The 22,299-nt window shown below is 41.5% G+C and overlaps 1 protein-coding gene across 5 annotated transcripts in view; it reads right to left on the bottom strand.

Annotated features, from left to right (window-relative positions):
* Positions 1–321: 321 nt before the first annotated feature.
* Positions 322–22,299, bottom strand: part of LMCD1 (LIM and cysteine rich domains 1) — a 69,936-nt gene continuing 47,958 nt past the window's right edge. For all 5 annotated transcript variants that reach the window (XM_065550835.1, XM_008168058.4, XM_065550834.1 and 2 more), the window contains 3 exons: positions 15,268–15,603; positions 6,087–6,302; positions 322–4,146 (listed from right to left, as the gene is read on the bottom strand). In XM_065550835.1, coding sequence (XP_065406907.1) covers positions 3,988–4,146; positions 6,087–6,302; positions 15,268–15,603 — 711 coding nt within the window. In that variant the 3' untranslated portion in view covers positions 322–3,987. The remainder of the gene's footprint in view (positions 4,147–6,086; positions 6,303–15,267; positions 15,604–22,299) is intronic.

Here is a 22,299-nt window from a genome sequence, read left to right as displayed (position 1 = left end):
TCACCACTGTTGGAGGCACAGGCTACATACAAGTTTATACAGTTGCTACTGTATGTAAAAATAATTGTATTATAATCTATGGCCTATGATCTTTATTCATTAGGATAAACATATGTGGAAGACAATCATTATGATTCTTTTTACATAATCAGAACCTTATGCCCACAATACACTGAGGAGCAAACAGTTTAATAACTATTTTATCTGGCGAGATTAAATAAAACAAACCAGGATTTAATTGGCTTGACTCGCAACAGCACTACTTTGAGAGAAAGAACAAACTTTTTTTTTTTTTTGGTAACAAAAGAGCAGACAATAGTGTTGAGAATGGTCAAAACAGGAGTTTATTCAATTATTTTTTAAAATAAACAATAAGTTTGTTTTAAATTCTAGAAGAGTTAAACTTAAAATTTTATTCCAGTAATTCAAACACTAGGGCAAATTCTGCTCTTAATTGTACAGATGAAAATCTATAACTAGTTAATTGAATTATACCAGACTTACACCCATATGATACAAAATATTTTGGCCCATAACAACAACAACAAAGTTTCAGAATGGAAATTAAGAACCTGATTCTGCCAACCCTTCCTTATGGGAATGGTCTCATTCATTAGGACTACTTATGCAAGGACTACTCACATATCAAGGATCCGTAGGACCAGATTCTTACAAAAAAGCTGGGTAGAAAATAGAAAGCTTCTTTCACTAGCTAATTTCATGCCCAACTCTGACCTGCTATACCAGTTTAAATTAGGACTAGCTATTTTCTCCATCATACTTTATGCCCCCAGGTACCTCCCCCTATTTTGAGGGGCTGCTTCAGCCCTTCAAACCCATCAGGGACACTTCTGGCCTGGCTGCCTATAGCTCCAAATGTCATTCTGGCATCCAGGGACAGAGTGAAGTTGAGCTGTAGCCATGCTTTTCCTACCCCAGTGCCCTTTGCAAAGTCACACCCTGAGATGCCAGAAGCTGTGGAGGGGTAAGGGCAGGCAGAGGGGTTACCTAGAATCATTGAGCTGATTTTATGTCACATAGGACTATCGAGTGGCTGGATCCCCCAAGTTTACTGCCTCTTTGTCTTAATTCACAGGGACTGTGGCACAATGGAAAAAAAATCACACCAGAAGTCAGTGAAGCTGCACAGGTACAAAACCAGTGTAACCAATGTCAGTCAGGCCCCGGGCAAGACAAACTGTACACGAAAGAAAATGAAATTACTGCCAGCAAAATATCTGAAAAGATGTTTTCTTCCCACAGTTTCACTACGATTCTAAAGTCCTCTGACTTGAAGGCACCAGTGTTCTGCCTTCATCGGCTTTGACATTTATACATATTACCACCATGCAAAAAGTCTTTTGAAATATCAAAACAAGAACAATTTGTTCCACCTCATGTTCACGCTGAGCAGGTTTTATTATTTTAAAAGGAGGAAGATTACCTTACACATATAATCTCTTTATGAACTGCAATAGCGGAGACATTTTTAGATGAAATCTGAACTTGTCCTGAATATCGTTGGCTCTAGACGCCTATTGCTTCTGTGTCCATCTCAAAGCAAATATAATGCAAGGAATAAGCAGCCGGTTTACTTGAAGCAAAAGAAGAAACCAATTACTCTGTAGGGGGTAGACTAAAGATGTACTGTATTCACGGCAAGAGTGATATTTGCTACATTTAAAAAGAACTCAATGTTTTATTGACTCATTACATGTGATTTGTAGGTTTCTTCAACACATTCTTTTTTTCATATTTCCCTCTTATGAAGTGATTTGGCTACAACATAGCATGCTTTGTGCACAAATGGAAAGTGAATACTGTCATTAAATGCTGTCTGGCTGCTAATTTCTTTATTGAAAGAGTATTCTCTACATGATTCAGGCTATTGTCACCACCGATTGCATGCAGTGTGTGCTTTTCACCCTTCTTAATCGTTTAAGGTACAGAAGTACATTGTTTTGAGTTTTTTTTTTAAATGTCAGATGGATTTTAGATAGTTCATACATTGGGCAGCAATAATTCAGGATACTATAAAGGACATGAAGGGTGCAGTATAATGAAACCACTGGTTTTTATTTTCCATTCACACATTGCTAACTTTCAATGATCATTGACTACTTGTATCCAAAGCTATTCATTCAGATAGAGCTTAACAATTCCTTAACAATACATCAGTCCTGGAGGTAGGATTTTATTTTTAAATGTCCAAGCATGTCCAGGAATACCAATTATAAACATGTCAACTAAGTCAGCGGCATTCATAACAGAACCTTTATTATGTGCATCATAAGAGTCCCCATTAGGTTTTTACAGACCTCCCTATGTGGATTTATCCATTCCCACCCCTATTCCCAGATATAGGCTTATGTTGATTCATCTATATTGGCAGATGTTCTCCTTTTCAGGTGTGAAGTTGGGTTTGAGTAAACTTAGGTTTCACTTGGAACATGTAGAATGTACACCCATGCGGTGCGACTGCGTGTGCAGTTGTGCCTGCAATAAAGGTGTGAAGAACTGGGAACTGGATATGTGCATCCAGCTTTCAACTGCTTATGCCAATATGTTTGTTGCATGTTCAAATTCACCACATTTTCATTTTCAGTAATATTACAGAAATTGATCACACTCAGCATGCAGTTATACCTAGTCTGGCTGAAAGTAAGACATATCTTCTATAGTTTAAAGAAAGTTTAGGCAGCAATCCCAAGCATTTTACATATCTAGTATGGGAATATTGTTGCAAACTATTACAGTTCTCTTTAGCGAGTAATTTGGGTATATAATATAGAAAACCAGGCTTACATCCATCTGTACCATTTGGATGTTCTTTTTGGTCTATTACCAGAATCAGATGGGCTTAGGGAATTGATAAGAGCATTGGGAGGGTCTGGAAGTTAAGAATCCTTTTTCAGTTTCTTGGGTGGGAGCATTAAAATGTTATCCTAATGTATCAGGCACAGCAAGAACCAAGACTGTTCTGATGAGAAAGTTGGTTTCTGTGAGACTGCCAGACCAAAAACCAATGGTACACAAATCCAAATAAATCCCACTGTTCAGGCCATCCCATTAATACCACGCCTCTTCCCAGAAATTCACTAACTATAAAAGGGGATGAGAGGTGAGTAGGAGGTTAAAGCCTGTAGCCTTGGGGCTACAAGTCTAAGAATTTTCAGGAATTTTTCATCATATCAAAACTCCAATTAAATAGTGGGATTAGTCAATTGCCCTTATAATCACTCCATTCTGCCATCAGCCTAGATATACATGGCTCAAAGGAGGACTGCAATAATCTACCTGCAACCAAAATTCTTGCAGGCAATTAATATGGCAAAATTACAGTGAAAATGTGGGACATTATACACCAACAAGGAAAAGCCTGCTTATTTCCACAATGGATACAATTTTCCTACCCACAACAATTTCTTAGGTTAATTTAATTCTTTGAATCTATTGATTTAGTACAAATAGCTAGTTTTCTATGAATACACGTACTCCATAAAACTAGTTATTGACCATAGGTTTAGTATGCCAGAAAAGGGGTTTCGAAATGCGTCATTATAAAAAGGATGCAGCAAGATCTTACAGTTGAACCAAAAGTCTGCATGTTTCTGGATTTCTTGGGTTCAGATTAGTCACATGCTAATCACAAGTTTTAGCCTAGTGGATCTGATCTCCCAGAAACGACTTATGCCAGTGCGTTAGTGCAATTCTTTCCCAGTAAGAGACCTGAGATCTCCTTCTTGTCCCCTAGCATGTGAATTTCCTTTTTGTTTCCTCCCCAAAAAGGGTTATTTTCCTTCAATTTAAGGGTTTAAGGTGGGGGGAGTTGGTTTCTAGTTGCCTGGCAGTGAACCGCCAGACTCTAGTTTGAGCAAAACACACAGCGATTTTCCCCCTCCATCCCTTTCTACATATTTGTCAATTTACACCAATTCTAACTTGGATCTATGAGAGCAGACTTTGGATTCTCAAGCTATTAGGTGTTTACGGATGTTTGGTTTTACTGCAAGTTGTACATAGAAGCTTGGCTTTATCCAGGCTGAAGGATTTGCCAGTCAGCAGGGTCTCGCATACCAGGCAGGTAAAGTGTTTCTTGTGCCAGGTCAACCCTTCAGCTTGCTGGTAGTCCTCTGAGAATATTATCTGTGGAAGTAAACAAATACCTCTGTTTATTGCCGTAGTTTTTCCTCATGCACACCAACCATCACCCTTCATTAGGTGAGCAAAGGGAGTTTGCCAAGTTGGAGCACAAAAACAAACAGATGAGCACATTTACTGGTCTCTATTAGATATGGAAGCTGTTCTTAGGAGAACTCATAAACAAAGAGCATGGGATCATTCTTGATGGTGAAACCAAAGCCGCAGACCATTTACATGTTGCTTCGAAAAAAAAATCCCAGAGATTTTTAAATGCAAATAAAAGGGGAAAATTCAGCTCTGTTACACTAACGTAAATCCAGTGCATCTACACAGAGTAAAATGATGTTACTCTAGATTTGCGCCAGTAGAGTTAGAAAATGAGCCTGGCCCCCACCCCAAAATAGTAGGATGATCACAAAATGAGCTGATTACCCCCATTTATTATTCCTAATAGGGAGCAATGTCAGCTCTCTATCCTGCATTGAGGCAGGACTTTCCCCCTGCAATACTGCAATTCTTTAAAAGATGTTGAAGTATTGTCATTAAACTGTAGAAAATTTGTGCAACTTGTATCAGAGCCGCTCTCTAAAAGCATCTCACGGTTTGTATCTCTTCATGAGATGGCCTTGTCTACGCTATGCATGAAAGTCGATCTAAGCTATGCAAATTTGAGTTACGTTAATAGCGTAACTCAAGTTGATGTAGCATAGATCTACTTACCGCGGGGTCCACGCTATGCAATGTCGACGGGAGAGAGTCTCCCGTCGACTCCCCTTACTGTTCTCAATCCGGTGGAATACAGGAGTCGACAGGAGAGCAATCAGTGGTGGATTTAGCAGATATTCACTAAACCTGCTAAATTCATCCATCGCCACAGCGCTGATCCTCCGGTAAGTGTAGACAAGCCCATAATAGATATAGGGTCCCATGAGAACACAATTACATAGTCTACCTTCAAGATACTGGATTACATTTCAATGAGACCATTATCCAGGACCTTTTAAGAGAGACCACATTCAATAGAGACAACAGCAGTTGACTTTTTTTGACAAAGCTTCTTAATAATTAAATAGCCCCAAACTAGGATCTCAGACCTGAACCACTTCAAATTGGAGATTAAATCTCTGGATCAGAGTTTGAGTCTATCCAGTGATTTTGCTTCTAGGCCAGATCCAAAAGCCAGAGGAGAAATATTAGCTCTTTTTAATATGGAGCAAAATCTCACAAGAATGGTTGCCCTTGTGAGGAGATTTTGGCATGAGATGATGGAAACTTGCAAGATTATGCCTTTGTTGGCAAGAAACATAACACAACCAGATCAACATTTTCTGCATTGTCTATTCCATACCTGAAACCCAGCCCTACACCATGAACCTCATCTTAACTCTAATCCTAGTTCAAATACCGGCTCTTCAGACCCCCTGAAAAATTAAAAGGTATTTAAACCACAAGTGCCTGTTTCAATGAAAGGAACAGCATATGAAGCCCATTCCAATTCATAACCCTCACTGCTATCTAACTGCATGGAGACCTCGCTCTTCTAGTAGCCCTATACTGCACATCCAACTCACCAGCCAGATTTCTTGTCCTTGACATTTCTGGAGCCAGTGGGAAGCATCAGAGAACAAATTCTCTAACTACCTTCCACATATGGTATTTGAGCCTCTTGATTCGTGTAGGAAGATCACCAGGTCCACAGAACCTCAAACAGGGGTGCATGTGTGTGCAAACACCGCCCCCTGCAACACACAGACACACAAAGCATGCATGGAAGGAAGGAAACCCCACAAATGAGCAGGATGCAGCTAGAAGAGAAAGTTTCCTGGGTATACAGAGATGGAGGAACATAGAAGAGTAGGAGGCCCCACAGGTCTCTTTGCACAAGGTCCAAGAAAGCCGGTCTTCCTAGGGGTAGCAGAATTGCAGCAGGGAATCAGCCCTACCTCATCACAAGCTGCACAGCGTGGTTTTATACTCTCACAGTAATGGCGCCCACACCAAACCGCACCGTTCTTCCAGAAGTAGATCAGGTCAACCAGAGGTTCAGAACACTTGTAGCATACAAAACAGCCTGGGTGCCACTGGTGATCGTAGCCCGCTCTGTCCACGTACACCACAGGGCAGTCCGTAGGCACCACCTGTTTGCAGTTCTCGCAGCACTAGAATAGAGAACAGATTATTGACTGTGTGTGGGTGGGGGGGAGGGGGGGGAAGAGAGGAGGACTGCCCAGGTAGTTCATCATACCCTCTGCTGGACAAGAATACTTTCTGCAATTCATATGGCAATCAAACCTGCTGTAAATACAAGGCATATTCATGACTAAGAATTTTGCATATTTTAGTGGCTTTTTTAAAAGGAATTCCTGATTTATGGCTTTTTTTGGATCTTATATTCTTACTTATACAGTTGGTAAGTACTGATGGATAACTGCCATGGTGGACTAGTACAATAATCCATCTAGCCTAAAATAGTCCATCTTGTCTCCAACACGGAGGACTTTTAGATATTCCAGGGGAAGCAGTAATTAGACAGGAATGCTGCTAATTGTTCAATAATATACCAAGAGGGGAAGACTTTCTGGTCTCAGGCTCAGCCTGATAATCAGCTTATGTCCGGCAGTAGGAGGATTAAGATCTCTGGTTTTTAAACCATCAGTGGCCTAACAGCAGAACACGTATGAATTCTTGTATAAAACATGTCCAATTTAGGTATTGGTTTAGCTGCATAATTTAGGCTTAAGTTGTTACCTCCCGCCCCTTACTCTCAGCAAGAATAGTTGGAAGAGCTGAGGAAAGGAGCCAGCTGTGGTGATATTTTTCTTTGGAGGAAATGACCAAGAAGTAAAAAGTAGAAACCAGTCTCAAGGAGTCATGCAGGCAGTGCTGCAAAGTTGTCCAATGAAAAGCAACATTCTTGCTACCCCAGGATGAGAACTGAGGGCCAGTGATTCAGAGGAGTTGTGTCAACTTACTCCAGCTGAAGTCAATGGAGCTACATGAATTTCCCATCAACTAAAGATCTGGCCCTGTAACCTTCTGATGAGAAAAATTAATCAGATTTAACATTATTACAATATCTTGCAGCCTGTGAAACAATCTAGTCTGACATCCACATAGCTGGGCCATAGGACTTGCCTGAATTAATTCCTGATTGAACTACAGCAGGTCTTCTAGAAAGATGTGCAATCTTTATTTAAAGCTTTCCAGAGATGGAGAATCTGCCACAGTTCTTGATAAGTTGTTCCAATAATAAAGTTACTCTCACTGTTAAAGATTTGCGCCTTGTTTCCAGTTTGAATTAGTCTAACTTCAGCTTCTAGCCATGGGGTAGTGTTATATCTTTGTCTGCTAGATTGAAGAGCCCTCTATTATCAAGTTTCAGAGTAGCAGCCGTGTTAGTCTGTATCCGCAAAAAGAACAGGAGTACTTGTAGCACCTTGGAGACTAACAAATTGTAACCAAACTGTCTGTACTGGGCTAGCTTGATTATCACTTCAAAAGTTTTTTTCTCTTACTTAATTGGCCTCTCAGAGTTGGTAAGACAACTCCCACCTGTTCATGCTCTCTGTATGTGTGTGTATATATCTCCTCAATATAGGTTTCACTCTATATGCATCCGAAGAAGTGGGCTGTAGTCCACGAAAGCTTATGCTCTAATAAATTTGTTAGTCTCTAAGGTGCCACAAGTACTCCTGCTCTATTATCAAATTTCTGTTCCTCGTGTAGGTACTTATAGACTGATCAAGTCACTCCTTAATCTTCTTTGATAAATTTGAGTTAAATGCAGCCTACAGTCTTTGTTTTTAAGGGCCTGAACTAAAACTTGGCCCTAGTGAAACAGATTGGTAAATTGGGTACAATTATCAGTGACTTGGCCTCTTCATTATTTACCACTCCCCCAATCTGCAAGTCATCTACAGAGTTGATCAGTTTTGATTTTACATTTACATGACATCCTGTAACTCAGAACAAAAAATTCAGCATGTCTTAACAGGTGTAATTTTGTGCAGATGTTGAGAAATTAAGAGCCTTGGTTCTCCTTTCACATACAGTGGTTTAAAACAGGTGTGTAGCTTCCTGGACGTCAGTGGTGTTACCTTGGTGTAAATGAAGGGTAAGAGAATTAGACGCCACATGTCCACAAAAGGATGGGAAGTGAAAGCTACCTGCAGGTACTTAGGGGGATCTGTGAGCTCATACTATAATTAGGATCGGTTGGATTTATTTTATAGTCCACAATGGGAAATCCTGCAGTCATTTAAAAAACACATTTAAAAAAAAAACAAAAACCCCCACACACCTCTTCTCTACAGCCAAAAAACAGACTTTATTGTGGCTGACAGGTTGCCCTTTATGTTCCCATTTTACAATTTTGGATGGACAGAGTCTGCCTCGTAGCTGCTGAGTCTGCACTTGATCAGCATTTTAGTTTTTCAGTCAAACGAAGTGCTTTAAGTGGCAGCTGGAATTTCATCCAGCACAGCCTTTGGCTGTAAGGCAATTTTCTACCAGCAGTCTTTGAAGCACTGGTTAAAGTTTCATCAAAACAAGATGTACTGCTTAAGCAACTTGTCTCACACATGTTGTGATTTAAATTACTCCGCCTGATTAATTGTTTCTCAGTGAAACAATCCCACTAACTATTTCACAGAGTTTAGTGTGGCAAGAGTTGTGGAGGATCAGAAGTTAGGAATTAAAATTCAAAACTCCAACTCATGTTTACAGCAAACAGCCATTTCGTTTGTGTGTGTCTCTAGCTGTGGGGCACCAGAAGACAGAAAGCTTTTCCCAACATTGTGTATAGAGTGACAGTTGCTGGGAGCTCTGGCAATCAGAGAGTCCTGTGGTTGAAGAAGGGGTGTGGGCAGAGGGGCAGGACTCATGTGGTTTGATCATGTTCCAGGTTCAGAGAGGCAGCCTTGTAGACTGCAATTATATAAATTTAAACAAAAAAATATTAAGTTGTTTAACATTTGACTTTACTTCCAAAGATCTAGATAATCTAAATGCAGGCACATAATCTGAAAATGGGGGGATGGGGTTCCTCAGAGCGCCTCACTAAGAATTCCACCACCCAACCAAGTGGAAAGTTGGAGCAATAGCCATCTCTTCTCTGGATATTCATCTCATGTCTCCCGCTTCATTCCCGACAGAAAGGAACCCACCAGATTTAATCAAGTCTCAAGTATTGAAAAGACTATTTTGAGATGAGCACATCCCTTGACTGCCCAGAATTGTCTTCATCCCTCCCTTTTATAGCAGAGCACTCTGCTGTACTAACGTTTTCTTCCGTATGTTTTTTTCCAGAATCAAACATTTCCAGCATGTGGCATGTAAGCTTGCAACATCATGCTGCTGCCTCCTTCCTTGGTTATAGTTGTGAGAAAGTGCTTATATCTGAATAGCAATGCAGATAGATTCCCGACTAGTTCCTTCACCCCTCCACTACAAGCACACCTACCCTGTGTACCCAGGGGTTAATATGTGCCCTTTGTTGAAACAGTGGCTGATCATCCTTGACAAAATGAACATTCTTAAGGAATAGGAGGAACATTGTTTATTCCCAACATACAGATTAAGGAGTGAACCATTCCAGGCTTCAGTTCTTTTGACAGAATTCTGAAGTGTCACATTTCATTGTTAATGCTTCCCTCATGCAGTCATATAGAAAAGGTGGTGGTGATGTTGTAACAAAAGCAGAGCTCTGCAAAAGTTTTTCCTCCAAGGGTTTGTACAAACCTTATCCCTCCCCAGGTTCAGTTTACATAGATTTACTCCGGTTTCATGCTCTAACAAGAATCTCAAAGCAAAACACATCCAAACCCCAGTACGTTCTGCTGCAGTGCAACACATACCAATTACTCAAAAAGAACAGAAGTACTAGTGGCACCTTAGAGACTAACAAATTTGAGCATAAGCTTTCATGAGCTACAGCCCACTTCATCAGATGTATAGACTGGAACATATAGTAAGGAGATATATATATATACACATACAGAACATGAAAAGGTGGAAGTTGCCATACCAATTCTAAGAGGCTAATTAATTAAGATGAGCTATTATCAGCAGGAGAAAAAAAACTTGTAGTAATAATCAAGATGGCCCATTTCAGACAGTTGACAAAAAGGTGTGAGGATACTTAACATGGGGAAATAGATTCAGAATAACACGGCTGCTAAACATACCAATTACTGTTCTGTGGATCTGAATGATGGTAACTGCCCTTTTGCAGCTTTAAGACACCCTGTGGGAAGTCTGTATGGGCAGCACTGCTGGGAACATGACCATGGTGTTGCAGAGTTCAAATATCCTCCTCTGCTCCATCTTAGCCAGTGAGGACAGCAGAATGTTGGACATGCAAGGCCACACAACTGAACAGATATGACCTGACTTGGCATCCCATGCAATTTTTATACAGGAATGGAAGGATGTCAGTCAAATTTCTACAATTCCTTTCACCCTGAAGGGTTCCAAAACACTAATAAATATTCACACAAACATTAGAAGGGCTCACTCATCCATCTCCAGAATGGTAAACAGATATTTTGCATCAGCTGCACTTTTTATAAAGGGAAAGTGAAGCATAACTTCTGCACTTGAAAGTGCCAGGGAGAATCATCATTTAACTTGGATTTTGGCCAGAACATCAGACTTAACATCTCTGTCCTTGCAAAAAGTATGATGGATTCTTTAAATGAATGGGTTTTACATACCATCTGAACACTGGAAACTTCACTGGAACCCTCTATATCAGTCTAGGGGCACTGGTTCTGGCCTGGCTCAGGGAGAAGAGGGCCATCGAGTGAATTCACCATCATATTCAGCAGCAACCTAGCGCTTGCGTGCTGCCTCATAGAGGAGATCTCCAGGAACTGACCCATCCCAACTCTGCTGATTTTGGGAGATCTAACTATTAAACCACAGCATTAACAAGCAAAAAACCTCTCCCTGGGTTCAAGCTCATGTTTCTTGCCAATAAAAACACTCAGAACTTGTTTCTCTGTTCCCTCTTATGGCAATTATTCAGTCTTCACTAAGCATCAAACAGTAATATTTCCACTTATTCTTCCTTGTGGTAAATGGAACTCTTTTGCACATTTTAGTAGGATCATAATAAGGCACTCATCTTAGAGCTCCATTTCTCTGGGAATGAGTGAATTCTTCATTTGTGACTACCACCTGTAGTAACTGGTGGTAACTGAATGCTACCCTCTTCCTCCATATTGAATTGTTTCAGAACTTGACCTCTGAAAGAGCCAGTCATTCTCAAAGCTCTTTTACAACTGAAGTTTCCACAGTTGAAGCTACTTTTTTTCTTTTTCAATAGGTCTGTGTTACCACTGAATATTTATTAGACTGCTGCTGGCCTCAAACTATTTGGAACTGTGACTAATTTTGATTGACTGCTTAGCTGTATGGTTTGTTTGATTCCAACATGCTGGCTGCAACACTGGAACATTTATTGAGACTGGGTGGGTCAGAAATAGTCTGTTTTCTGCCTGACAGAAAAGGAGTTTGTCTCACAGGAGATATTGAGTAGGAGCACAGTACTGGTATAGCTACGGAACTCCTCCCCATAGCAGAAAAAAGTACAGCCACAGTGGTTGAGATCAGCTCCCTTTCTTAGGGAGAGAATTACACTGATCCAATAAATTTTGCTTTATACACTTTGATTCCAACAGGAAACAGTTGCCTGAGCATGCAACAGCACTTTCAAGATTGGTATTAGGGAGGTATTCACCAATTGATACGTGCAATTAATATGAAGGGGTTTGTCAAGGGGAGACCAAATACTGCACAGATAAATGAACTGGAATGGTCCCATGTAGTTACTGTTGTCACAATGCAAAGCTGTGAGCATCTTGCACAAGGTTTTAGTTCTGTACTTCAATCTGATCTCCCTGACAACAAAGTCAGTTTGAATTAGGCCCCGGTGAAAAATCGGCTGCTGGGATTCATGCTAACCTTTCCTTTGGATACACCTGAGTCTGTACCATCTGTACTGAAAACAAGGAAAACGATGCCGAAGTGAATTTCCAGAAAAACCCCAAACAGTACACCCTACCATTTCACACTTTGTAACCCTGGTAGATCCCAAGACTGGCCTCCTCCCTCAACCTTGACTTTCATATCTTCAATGACTGGAAACTCTGTGATCTCACTATCCTCTACCTATTATCTTGGGTGTCAGGAAACTGGCAAGTATAGCCTACTGTCCTAGTAATTCCCAAGACCACAGATGAAACATTCCCTCTTCTCTGAGGCCAGCTTCAGATGGCATGGAGATTGCTTAACAGATTTGATTGAAACCTCCTAGCAGAAGCAGTGGTAGGGAGGGGAGAAACGAGAGATCCCACAGACAAAAAGAAGTCAGTTTATGCAGTGAAGGTGTTGCAATATTTAGGCTTACATTTTATGATTTTGGGAGATGCACAGAAGATGGTGGCATTAGATGATCGCAATACTTGGCTCTAGGAGAGATAACGGTCTAAATGACAAAAGTTTGCTCTAAGTTTTAGCATTGCTAGTATCTTTACATCCCTTTTACTTCATTCTCTGCCTACATTAAAGCAACTTTAAATTCATTCTCAGTCAGCTTTTTCTGTATTTTGTTCAGATCTCCCCTATTGTTTTGGCTACTCACTAATTGGAAGGTAAATGCTGTATTAGAATACCATTTGCTGCACTCTTGGCCTGGCTCTTCCAGGAATAAAATACAAAGATGCATCTTAGCCTGGACAAATGGGACAGGATTTGAATTGCAGCCCGGTGCATAGCTGCCATCCCTTCTTAGTCTTTAAGAAGAATCAGGGAATTATTCATGACTGAATGGGAACCTGGCACAAAGACAAAGATTTGTCCTCCAAGCAATTTCAAACAAATTTGGGACCCCCAACCACCCGCAAAGCCACAGGCTTGTCTTGCCCCCAAACTGCAATTCCCAAGTTTCAAGGCCCAACTCTTAGCTCTTTTACAGATGTAATGTCACTGGAGTATGAGACGCTTGCTAGTATAAAGCCATTGAATCAAAGTGCAGAATTATGGCTGTAGTCCACACCCTCCTTCCCTCATCCACGCTACTTTTAGAGGCAAGAAGAATACAGTGTGCGCCCAGTACTGGGTGTGCATGTTTCTGTGTTGAGAGTAAGGGGAAAATGTGAATTGGTGTGGACAGGAAGAGGGAGGAATCTATGATATGCTCCAACAAAGGCAGTGAGAGAGGACCAGGACGCAAGATAATGTCATCACATAGCTCTTGTCACGGAGCAGCTTGTTTAGCACATCATGTGGCACTGGAGAATGAAGAGTAATAGTCACATTAGCATTGGCGTTGCAGGAATCTCAGTATTGGCTGAGCCAGCCCTGATCTCTGTCTGGCCTAATTCTACTTTTCTTGCCCATTTACACTTGTATGAAGTGGGTGTAAAAAATTCTACCAGTTTTCACAGCAGTGATTACAGAAAGGCTAGAGAATCAGACCCCCATTGTCTGTTCTTCTGTAAGAGAATGACTTTTTCAGGATTCATTCCTGTGCAGTTCTAGGAAAGCTAGTATAATTTAGGACATTAACACATGCAGCTTTTGAGATCCTATCCACTCAGGCCAGTTCAGCTGTGTTAATTACTGCATCAAATCATACTAAAATGGGTGCCCTTGTTAGACTGGGAAATGTGCAGTTATTCTTTGGTATGGCAAAGCCTTCTGTGGAATTTTACAGCGGTGCCTCAAAGTTCAGCTATGTGATACCTTAATTACAAGAGAGACATTGGTGCTATTTTTGAAACAATTTCAGTTTTCAGCTGGTGCCTGAACAAAAATAAAGCTTCAAGTTCTTGGAAGAATAATACCACAGTTATGTATTTGCTTGGAAGGACAAACTTCCAGTCTAAATAAGCTCTTTGTGCCAAGATGGCTTTTATAAATGAGTTTAATGGAAGTCTTCCTTTTTCAGATACTAAATTTTTTAGTTTGATTCTTCACCAAGCTTTAGGTGTATTCCAGACTCTGAAGACTAGTTACATACTAGTCGACATGGACAAAGAGAAAGTTAAAATGTTTTTACTTGATAAGGAATGAAAAGTGACTGCACTTGACATGCTACAATCGCAGTATAATAATTACAAGAAAATATTGCCTTAAAAATTCACACCTTAGTTTTTCAGCTTTAAAATCAATCATTGAAGTTATCTTGGCAAGTTTCAGCATGAAATAGGTTTCCAGCTCAATGAATATATTTTATGACAGGCATTTCTTGGAATGATCACGCTGCCCACCTAAGACCCCTTTTAAACCTTACGTTACATTAGATTTATATTCTCCGAGCACAAAAGACTGGTAAAGAATCTGGATACTTTCGGAAATGCATTTTTCAATCCCAGCTGTGCACATCTATGGATGATGGATTCCAGATGTATTAAATCATAAACCTGTGAAATATCTAAAAATAACTGCTCATGTAACTTCAGCGCAGAGCACCTCCACTGTTATGTGTTCAAAGCATTATGTTCAAATATAATGCTGCCTGCTATTATTTAAGTTATTTTGACTTTTATTTGGGTTGAAGATCCAATTGAATTATTCAGTAATTTATAGGTGTAGTAAAATAAAGCCGCCAACTGTGCGTGTGCCTCATTTTCTCATGCCCAACTTGAGACAGCTTGTGTCGGATTTTTAAAGGGGCTGAGAACCCCATAACTCTCACTGAAGTCAATAGGAGCTGCAGGTAATGAAAACAAGGCTTCTTTTTTCCATATGATTAAATTTAGGTACTCAGCTTTTAAGACATGATCAATGTTGGGTGAACACTCAGAATCATAGAATATTAGGTTTGAAAGAGACCTCAGGAGGTCATCTAGTCCAATACTCTGATCAAAGCAGGACCAACACCAACTAAATCATCCCAGCCAGGGCTTTGTCAAGCTGTGCCTTAAAAACCTCTAAGGTAACCCATTCCAGTGCTTCACCACCCTCCTAGTGAAATAGCGTTTCCGAACACTACTTTCAATGAGAGCAGGGTTGGGCCAACACTGAGTGCTTTTGAAAGTTGTTTGGGCAATGGGAACTCATCAGCACGCAGTAACGTCAGCATCCAGAAGAACTTCATAGAAGTAAAAAGACACTTACATACTCCACTCCCGTTGGTGCATCACTCAGGGCTCCGTTGGTTGAAATGGGCAGTTTACTTGCAGCTGCATTTTTGTCGCGCTGCTTCCCTTCCTCCTTGGCACTGCCACCTTGGCCAGGAAGTGCAACTTCACCAACTCCCAGAGCATCACTTTTATATTTCTTTACAAAATCTTCCATAAGCTTTATCTCACTTTCAGCAAGGCCATGGCAGTGGGAAGAGTCCTGGTCATAAATGGGGAGCTGCCTCATTAACTGCCTACGACGATAGGATGCCCCTTCCGTGCCGGCAACTGGTTGCATATCCTTTGGAATCAGTTCCATGTACTGTATAGCCTGATGCAGGGAGAAGGAAGAAATCAATATTCTTAAAGAGGTTCCTACATAGAAGTACTAGCTCTGTGTGTATACTTAATAATTTTAGAGTTAAGATGGATGAACATGTTCAGATGAAAATAAAATGTAGGCTGAACTTTTGAGGTTTTGAAGGCAGAGCTGGTCAAAATTTTTCAAATTTCAAATAAAATTTGGATGAGAGACAGGAAAGTGTCAAACGTTTGATTCCCCCCCCTTCCTGTTTTTCCAACCAGCTCTATAAATACCTAGAGCAGGGACAGGCAACCTTTCAGAATTGGTGTCCTGAGTCTTCATTTATTCACTCTAATTTAAGGTTTCACGTGCCAGTCATACATTTTAACATTTTTAGAAGGTCTGTTTATATAATATAGACTTATAGAACTAAACTACTGTATGTAAAGTAAACAAGGTTTTCAAAATGTTTAAGAAGTGTCATTTAAAATTAAATTAAAATGCTGATCTTACGCCGCCAGCCTGCTCAGCTCGCTGCCAGCCTGGGGTTCTGTTCACCTAGGCCGGCAGCAGGCTGATCAGGGCCTGCGGCCGGGACCCCAGACCTTGGGGGGGAGGGTGTTTCAGGGGTCAGGGCAGAGGGCTGGGGGGTGTGTGTGGGGGGGTTCAGGGATCAGGACAGAAGGTTGGGGGTGTCTGGGGGTGCAGAGCAGAAGGCTGGGTGTGGGGGGGTTCAAGGGTCAGGTCAGAGGGCTGGGAGGTTCAGGGCAGAGGGCTGGGTGCTCGGCTGGTGGGGGTGCTCCCAGCCCCCTGCCCTGAGTGGCTCATGGCAGGGGGCTGGAAGGGATATGCCCTGTTCCACCCCCTTCCCCCAGGCCCATCCCTACCTCTCTCTGCCTGCTTTAAGGAGCGGTGTGCACGCCGCCGCTCTTCCCCCTCCCCCTCGCTAGGGCCATCAGCTGATTGGCACAGGGATGGAGAGGAGGAGGGGCAGGAAAGCACCACGCTGGGGAAAGAAGAGGGAGAGGGGGGGAAGCTTGGCTGCTGCAGAACCAAGCTTCTGCCTCCTGCCCCCGCAGGGGAGAGCAGGGAGCTGAGTGGGGCTGGGACCATGGCAGGGAGCTGCGTGCTACTCAAAATTGGCTCGCGTGCCGTGTTTGGCACGTGTGCTGTAGGTTGCCAACCCCTGACCTAGAAAGATCAGCCAACCTGATATTTTAATCTCAACTCACATATCCTCAGTGTGACCAGGAGTGGAAATATGATCTTAACATAATACTATATATCTAGCTCTTATAGAACGTGTTTCATCTATAGGAGTCAAAGCACTTTACAAAATTGTCATGATCCCCATTTGTAAAATGCCAAGTTACCCAAGGTCACCAGGCTGGCCAGTTGCAGTGCTAGAACTTGAACACAGGTCTTCTGTGTAGCAGTCTGGTGGCCTAGCCTTTAGGCCACATTCTTGTGCCCATCCCAATATACCTGGCTCACAGTCATCTAATAGCCTGTACAACTCTAATAGGTCTGGATAAGCCTGTGTAATTATCTGAGTCTACACATCTTCTATTTTAATAGACTTCCTTCAGAAGCCCCTTCCTAACTTTTTTTTTAAATGCTATAGACTACATAAACAAGCCATTTTAATCAATGTCTTTGGTTGCGATGAGATTTTTTTTCCCCAAAAAGCTGTTTGCCTAATACAAGTGTATCTGGTCATTTAAAAAAAAAAATCCACTCAAGTAGAGAGTTGTCCCTTAATCTTTAGCTTCAGATGAGCTATTAGAAGAAGTTTGAAGTGTGTGATCAGCTCAATTATGTCTAAGCAACTAGAAGGGAACAGACCAGTCGATACATCTTTGTGCAGAACCACATCAGTATTTAATATTAAGCCAGCTAGAGTAGTGTGTACTTTATTAAAGTCAGTCAATTTTCCCCTTCTAAAATGGAGCGGGGGGGGGGGGGGAGGGCATCAGGGTTGATATGTGCCATGTCTATACAATTTTATTCATATCATTTGCATTGAGGATGTCTTTTGGGCTCCCAGCTGTTCCTGGATATTGGAAAAAAATTGTTGGCCAGAAGAGCTTTATCCTATCCACATTTGGTCAGAATGACAAATCATTCCTTTTCAATTCAGGCTTTGCCACCCATTCACCCAGGCCCCATCATATCACTACAGTATGCTCCATGAGGGCTACCATTGAAAGCCTCAGCTAGTGCAGAAAGCAGCTACCCACTTATGGGTCCCATCCAACTCCAAATGACTTAGTTGGGAGTTGCATCAGGACCTTATTTAGCAAAATTAGATAAAGGCAGCATAAATTAGAAGGACATCAAGATTCCAGGTTGCATATCCATGCCCCTCTCACTCAGCATCCAGTGGCTTGTTAAGCATGGATAGAAAAAGACAGTGCTTACTAACAAGAAAATGAATTCTTTGAACCCATGTATTCTCTCAGCTTGTGGAAAGCTGGCATGTCTAGATTTTTTTGAATAATGGTTTCTTCTTGAGTACAGTAGGTCCTAAATGTTCTAGGTTGAAAGTGCTCCTGCGGGCATATTTTAGGTAAAAGACTACAACCAGTACCGAGTATGCGTCAGGAGACTTCCTTCCTGTTGCTGAGTGATTGTACGAAGCGGCTGCCAACAGCCAGGTGGCTTCCAGCCATTACAACTGGGAGAGTCAAGAGGCGAGTCTATAGCATTGTATAACCAAAACCGACAGCTTATAAAGCTCAAGAATTTCACACAGCAAGTGTGCGAGATGTTAAATGAGTTTTGGTTAGTTTTTAAGAAAGATGTTACAAGCAAATTACTCCAAGCTGTACATTGGCAGATGATCCTTCATTTTATCCATTGTATAAGAGGAAAACCCAGAGACTACCCATGCCTCCCGATGTGGGGGCAGAGTGAGGGCAGCTGGCTTCAACAGTGTTACTGAGCACACTCAGTCTGTGTGAGCACATTCAGTATAAGCCAAGCAACAAATTGTGTGTGTGGGGGGGGGGGGGGGGGGGGGGGGGAGGGGGAGAGGAGAGGGGCACATGACCCCCCCCCCCACGTCACCTCTAGATAAACCTATATGCCAATAAGAAGTTGGGTGACTACTGAACTGACAGCTTTGAAACAGATGACCACCAACATTCCTGCACTACTGATTTTGTCATATGGATGGTGGTCAACAGCTTCATACCTCATTACTGTGAAGAGAGAATTTGAAAGAGGGCAATTAAGAAACAGCTCTCTGAATAAAGTTCATCTGATGGAAGATTCCCTTGGTAGCCAGTTGGTCATTGAATTCATAGCTTTTTTGGTCCTATGACAAGTCTTGTCCCATGTTGAATTAACATTTGCAGGAGGATGTTTTCTGTACACTTAAGTGATTTTTGGCATCGATCTTAAAGGAAAGGGAGTTTCCCATTGGAGACCTTTTTTCCTACTTTAGTGTGAAGAGCTAGTAGGCAGCCAGTTGGCTGCCTGACATTCACTTTTAAGACCAGCATTCAGCTGCATTAGATTTGCGTCTTACTTTGTCAGCATTTACAAATAGAACAGTAATGGAATGAAAAAGACTTAACTGTTTAGTGTGTCTAAGTGGGAAGAGAAGTTGTTTACACGGAGTAGCGAACATTAAACAGCCAATAAGAGTTGGGAAAAGAAAAAAACCCTTAATGTAGATTCTCCTCAACTATCTTTAGTAAAAAGATGATATTTCAGAAATACCATGAAATTTCCATCTGATTTCAGAGCTCAACTAGAAAAAAGTGATTTTACCATAGACTAATGGGAGAAATCCTGACCTCACAGAAATCAGTCAATGGTTAAATGCCCATTCAGTTCCCCAAAGACCAGGTTTTCACCCCACATTTTTGGCAGTGTAAATAAATGTGATTGCAAGCAATGGTATTTAGACAAACTGTCCGTTTACCTTGTGAATGGACAGATGGAGGTCTTACGTGTTGATTTTTGCTCCTGATAATTTACAGTCCCACTAAAGTGGCCTACAGACAGCTGTGGGTACTAAACGCAAGATCATGTTGAGGCGCCTTTAAAAAAAATGTTGATCCTTAATAAAGACGAGTTTCTATAGAAGACCACACAAGGAAAAACAACACTGGCCCAACCTTTATGCATATGTATCTGTCATAAATCTAAAGCAAGCTACAGAAACACTGCAGCTACTTTAAGCACAATTAAATGTGTCACAGACATAGCTTCCACAGAAATGAAATAAATATGTGAGAATATACTGCCATAAGCATTTATTGAGTGGAAAAAGAGTCAAGGCAGTTTATCCAAGAATACTAAAGATAACAGAATAGACAGCTCAAAATCTGCTGGCCTAGTTCAGCTGCAGCACAAAAAAGACAAAGCAAAAGGCAAAAACCGGCACACCTTAATGAACGAATTTAATAAGAATTTGGCAAGACTAATGTACTCCTATAGCAGAGCTGTGAGACCAATATAAATGTCAACATACCTATTTAAGACATCTTATTCCAGTGCCAGATGTGAGATTCTTTTTTTTTTTTAAATAATGTAAAGAAAATGAAAAGTGACAGCAAAATTTATAAGCCTTTCTAAGCCACAGAAAGGTATTGGCCATCTTCAAGACAAGGCCAGATACAGGGCACTTTCCCCCTTCCAGATGAAGGAGATGCTTAAGTGACTTAAGAACAGGTCAGAGAAGTCTAACCTATCATTGAAAATTGGATTCAGTGATAATAAGAATGAGATTCTTCTTTTACTACTATTATGTATAGTCAAGATGTTTTATTATGTTACCTTCACTTGGATACTTTGGGACTAAAACATTTTCACTCCCTGACTATTTTATTGAGATAGTTCACAAACTCTTCTCTTCATTTTCCCCTGGGATTTTGGATACCCACTTCATTAACTTACACAGAGCCAGCTCATTGAAAACAAGCATTGAACTTCCTTCTGTTCTTGAGCCAGCCACTTCAGGACAACAACATTAAGCAAAATCCCTAGATTTCCACTTTGTATTCAGAAGGGAAAAAAAAGTCACTATTGCTGGTTAATTAGAGGTTCTTCCTGACCCAAAAGGCCTTTTTTCAAGCTTTTCACAAAAATTGTTAATGTTCAGAATTTCATGAAAATGTCATGTTTATCAATTTAACCAAAACTTTTATCAATGTTCAAAGTTAATGAACATTTGTGTTTACTGGAAATGTGACTTTACAACAAAAATGTCTGATAATTTCCAGCATGATTTTGATTTAAGTTAAAAGGTTTCAGAATCTTTCATGGGGAGGGGGAGGAGAAAAAAAAAAAAAAAAGGTTCCCCTTTGAACAACTTAGCCTGCCACATCTGTAGAATCTAGTTTACAACTCTTTAGTCTGAACTTTAGGATCAGGCAACTTGCCCAGCCACTAGGAGGCTCTCCAAATGTTCTCCTCTCTGAACAGGATAACTACACTGCATTGGTTGACTAGGGTTAGCATACGTCCTCTTTTTCCACCGGACATGTCCGGCTTTTCGCAAGTCAAACCCCCGTCCGGGGGAATTGCCAAAAAGCTGAACATGTCCGGGAAAATGGCGGCTCTGCTCCTCCCCTGACTCTCTCGGCTCTGTTTAAGAGCCGGGCTGCCTGAGCGCTACTGGCTTCGGGCAGCCCCCGTGCCTCCGGACCCTGTGCTGCCGGAGCCGGGAGGGGAAGTACCCGGCTGGGGCGCAGGGTCCGGAGGCATAGGGGCTGCCAAAGCTCGAGCGCTACCGGCTTCACGGTTTGCCAGGCAGCCTCCAGACCCTGCGCCCCCGGCTGGGGCGCTTCCCCTCCCGGGCTCCAGCTGCGCTGGGGAATCGCCGGCCGGTGGCGCAGAGTCTGGGGGCTGCCCGGCAAACTGTGAAGCCGTAGTGCTCGGGCAGCCCTTTCCGTGTGGCTGGGAGTGGGAGGGAGGAGGGAGCGGAGTTAGGGTGGGAAGGGGCGGAGTTGGGGCGGGGCTAGGGCCCGTGGAGGGTCCTCTTTTTTTTTTATTAGATATGGTAACCCTATGGTTGACACATGATTACCAATAGGCATGTGGTAGATTCAGAACCATAAAGGGCAATATGGCTATGAATTAAGAGAGAGAGTTAAGTAAAGACCTAAACTAAATGAATCATTTTAATTCCATGATAGAAAATAACCCTCCCCCAGTGCTGTGCAGTCCAAGCAGCACTATTCAATAGCCAGCCTTCATCATGGTGAAATTTGGATTTCTGGTAAATCTGACTGGGCAGCGTACTTAAAAATTCATGTTAGTTTGGAGAACTGCCATTATTGTTCTCTGGATCCCTAAGCAAGCTTCCTATCTCCCCTGGGACCTCTGAAAGACAAACATTGGTTAAACAAACATTCCAGCTGTATTTGTTCTTTAAGAAAAGAGAAAACACGCCACCAGTAGTAGCTGCTTGATTAAATAGCCAGACAGTCAAATAAGATGGATTCTTGGCCTCCTATTAGAACACAGTGCTCTATTTTTAATTGAAAAATGTGATTACATAGTTGGCACGATTCTAGTGAACAATAACCTTTCTGTTTTTCCCCAAACAGGGAAAGACAGTTTAGTTAAGAAATAAATACCATGTATGCTTCCCCTGATTTGATGAATCCTGCAACTTTTCTATACTCCAAAGAAGGATTTAGAAGTAAGAGTAGAGAATTTTTGAGCAGCCTAAAAAAAAAAAAAATCTTCCTAGCTTAAATTTGAAGA

The sequence above is a fragment of the Chrysemys picta genome, chromosome 7 (assembly GCF_011386835.1).
Source record: "Chrysemys picta bellii isolate R12L10 chromosome 7, ASM1138683v2, whole genome shotgun sequence".
Classification (NCBI taxonomy): Eukaryota; Metazoa; Chordata; order Testudines; family Emydidae; genus Chrysemys; species Chrysemys picta.
Note: the sequence above shows the minus strand (reverse complement) of the source record. Positions and strands in the feature narration are given on the sequence as shown.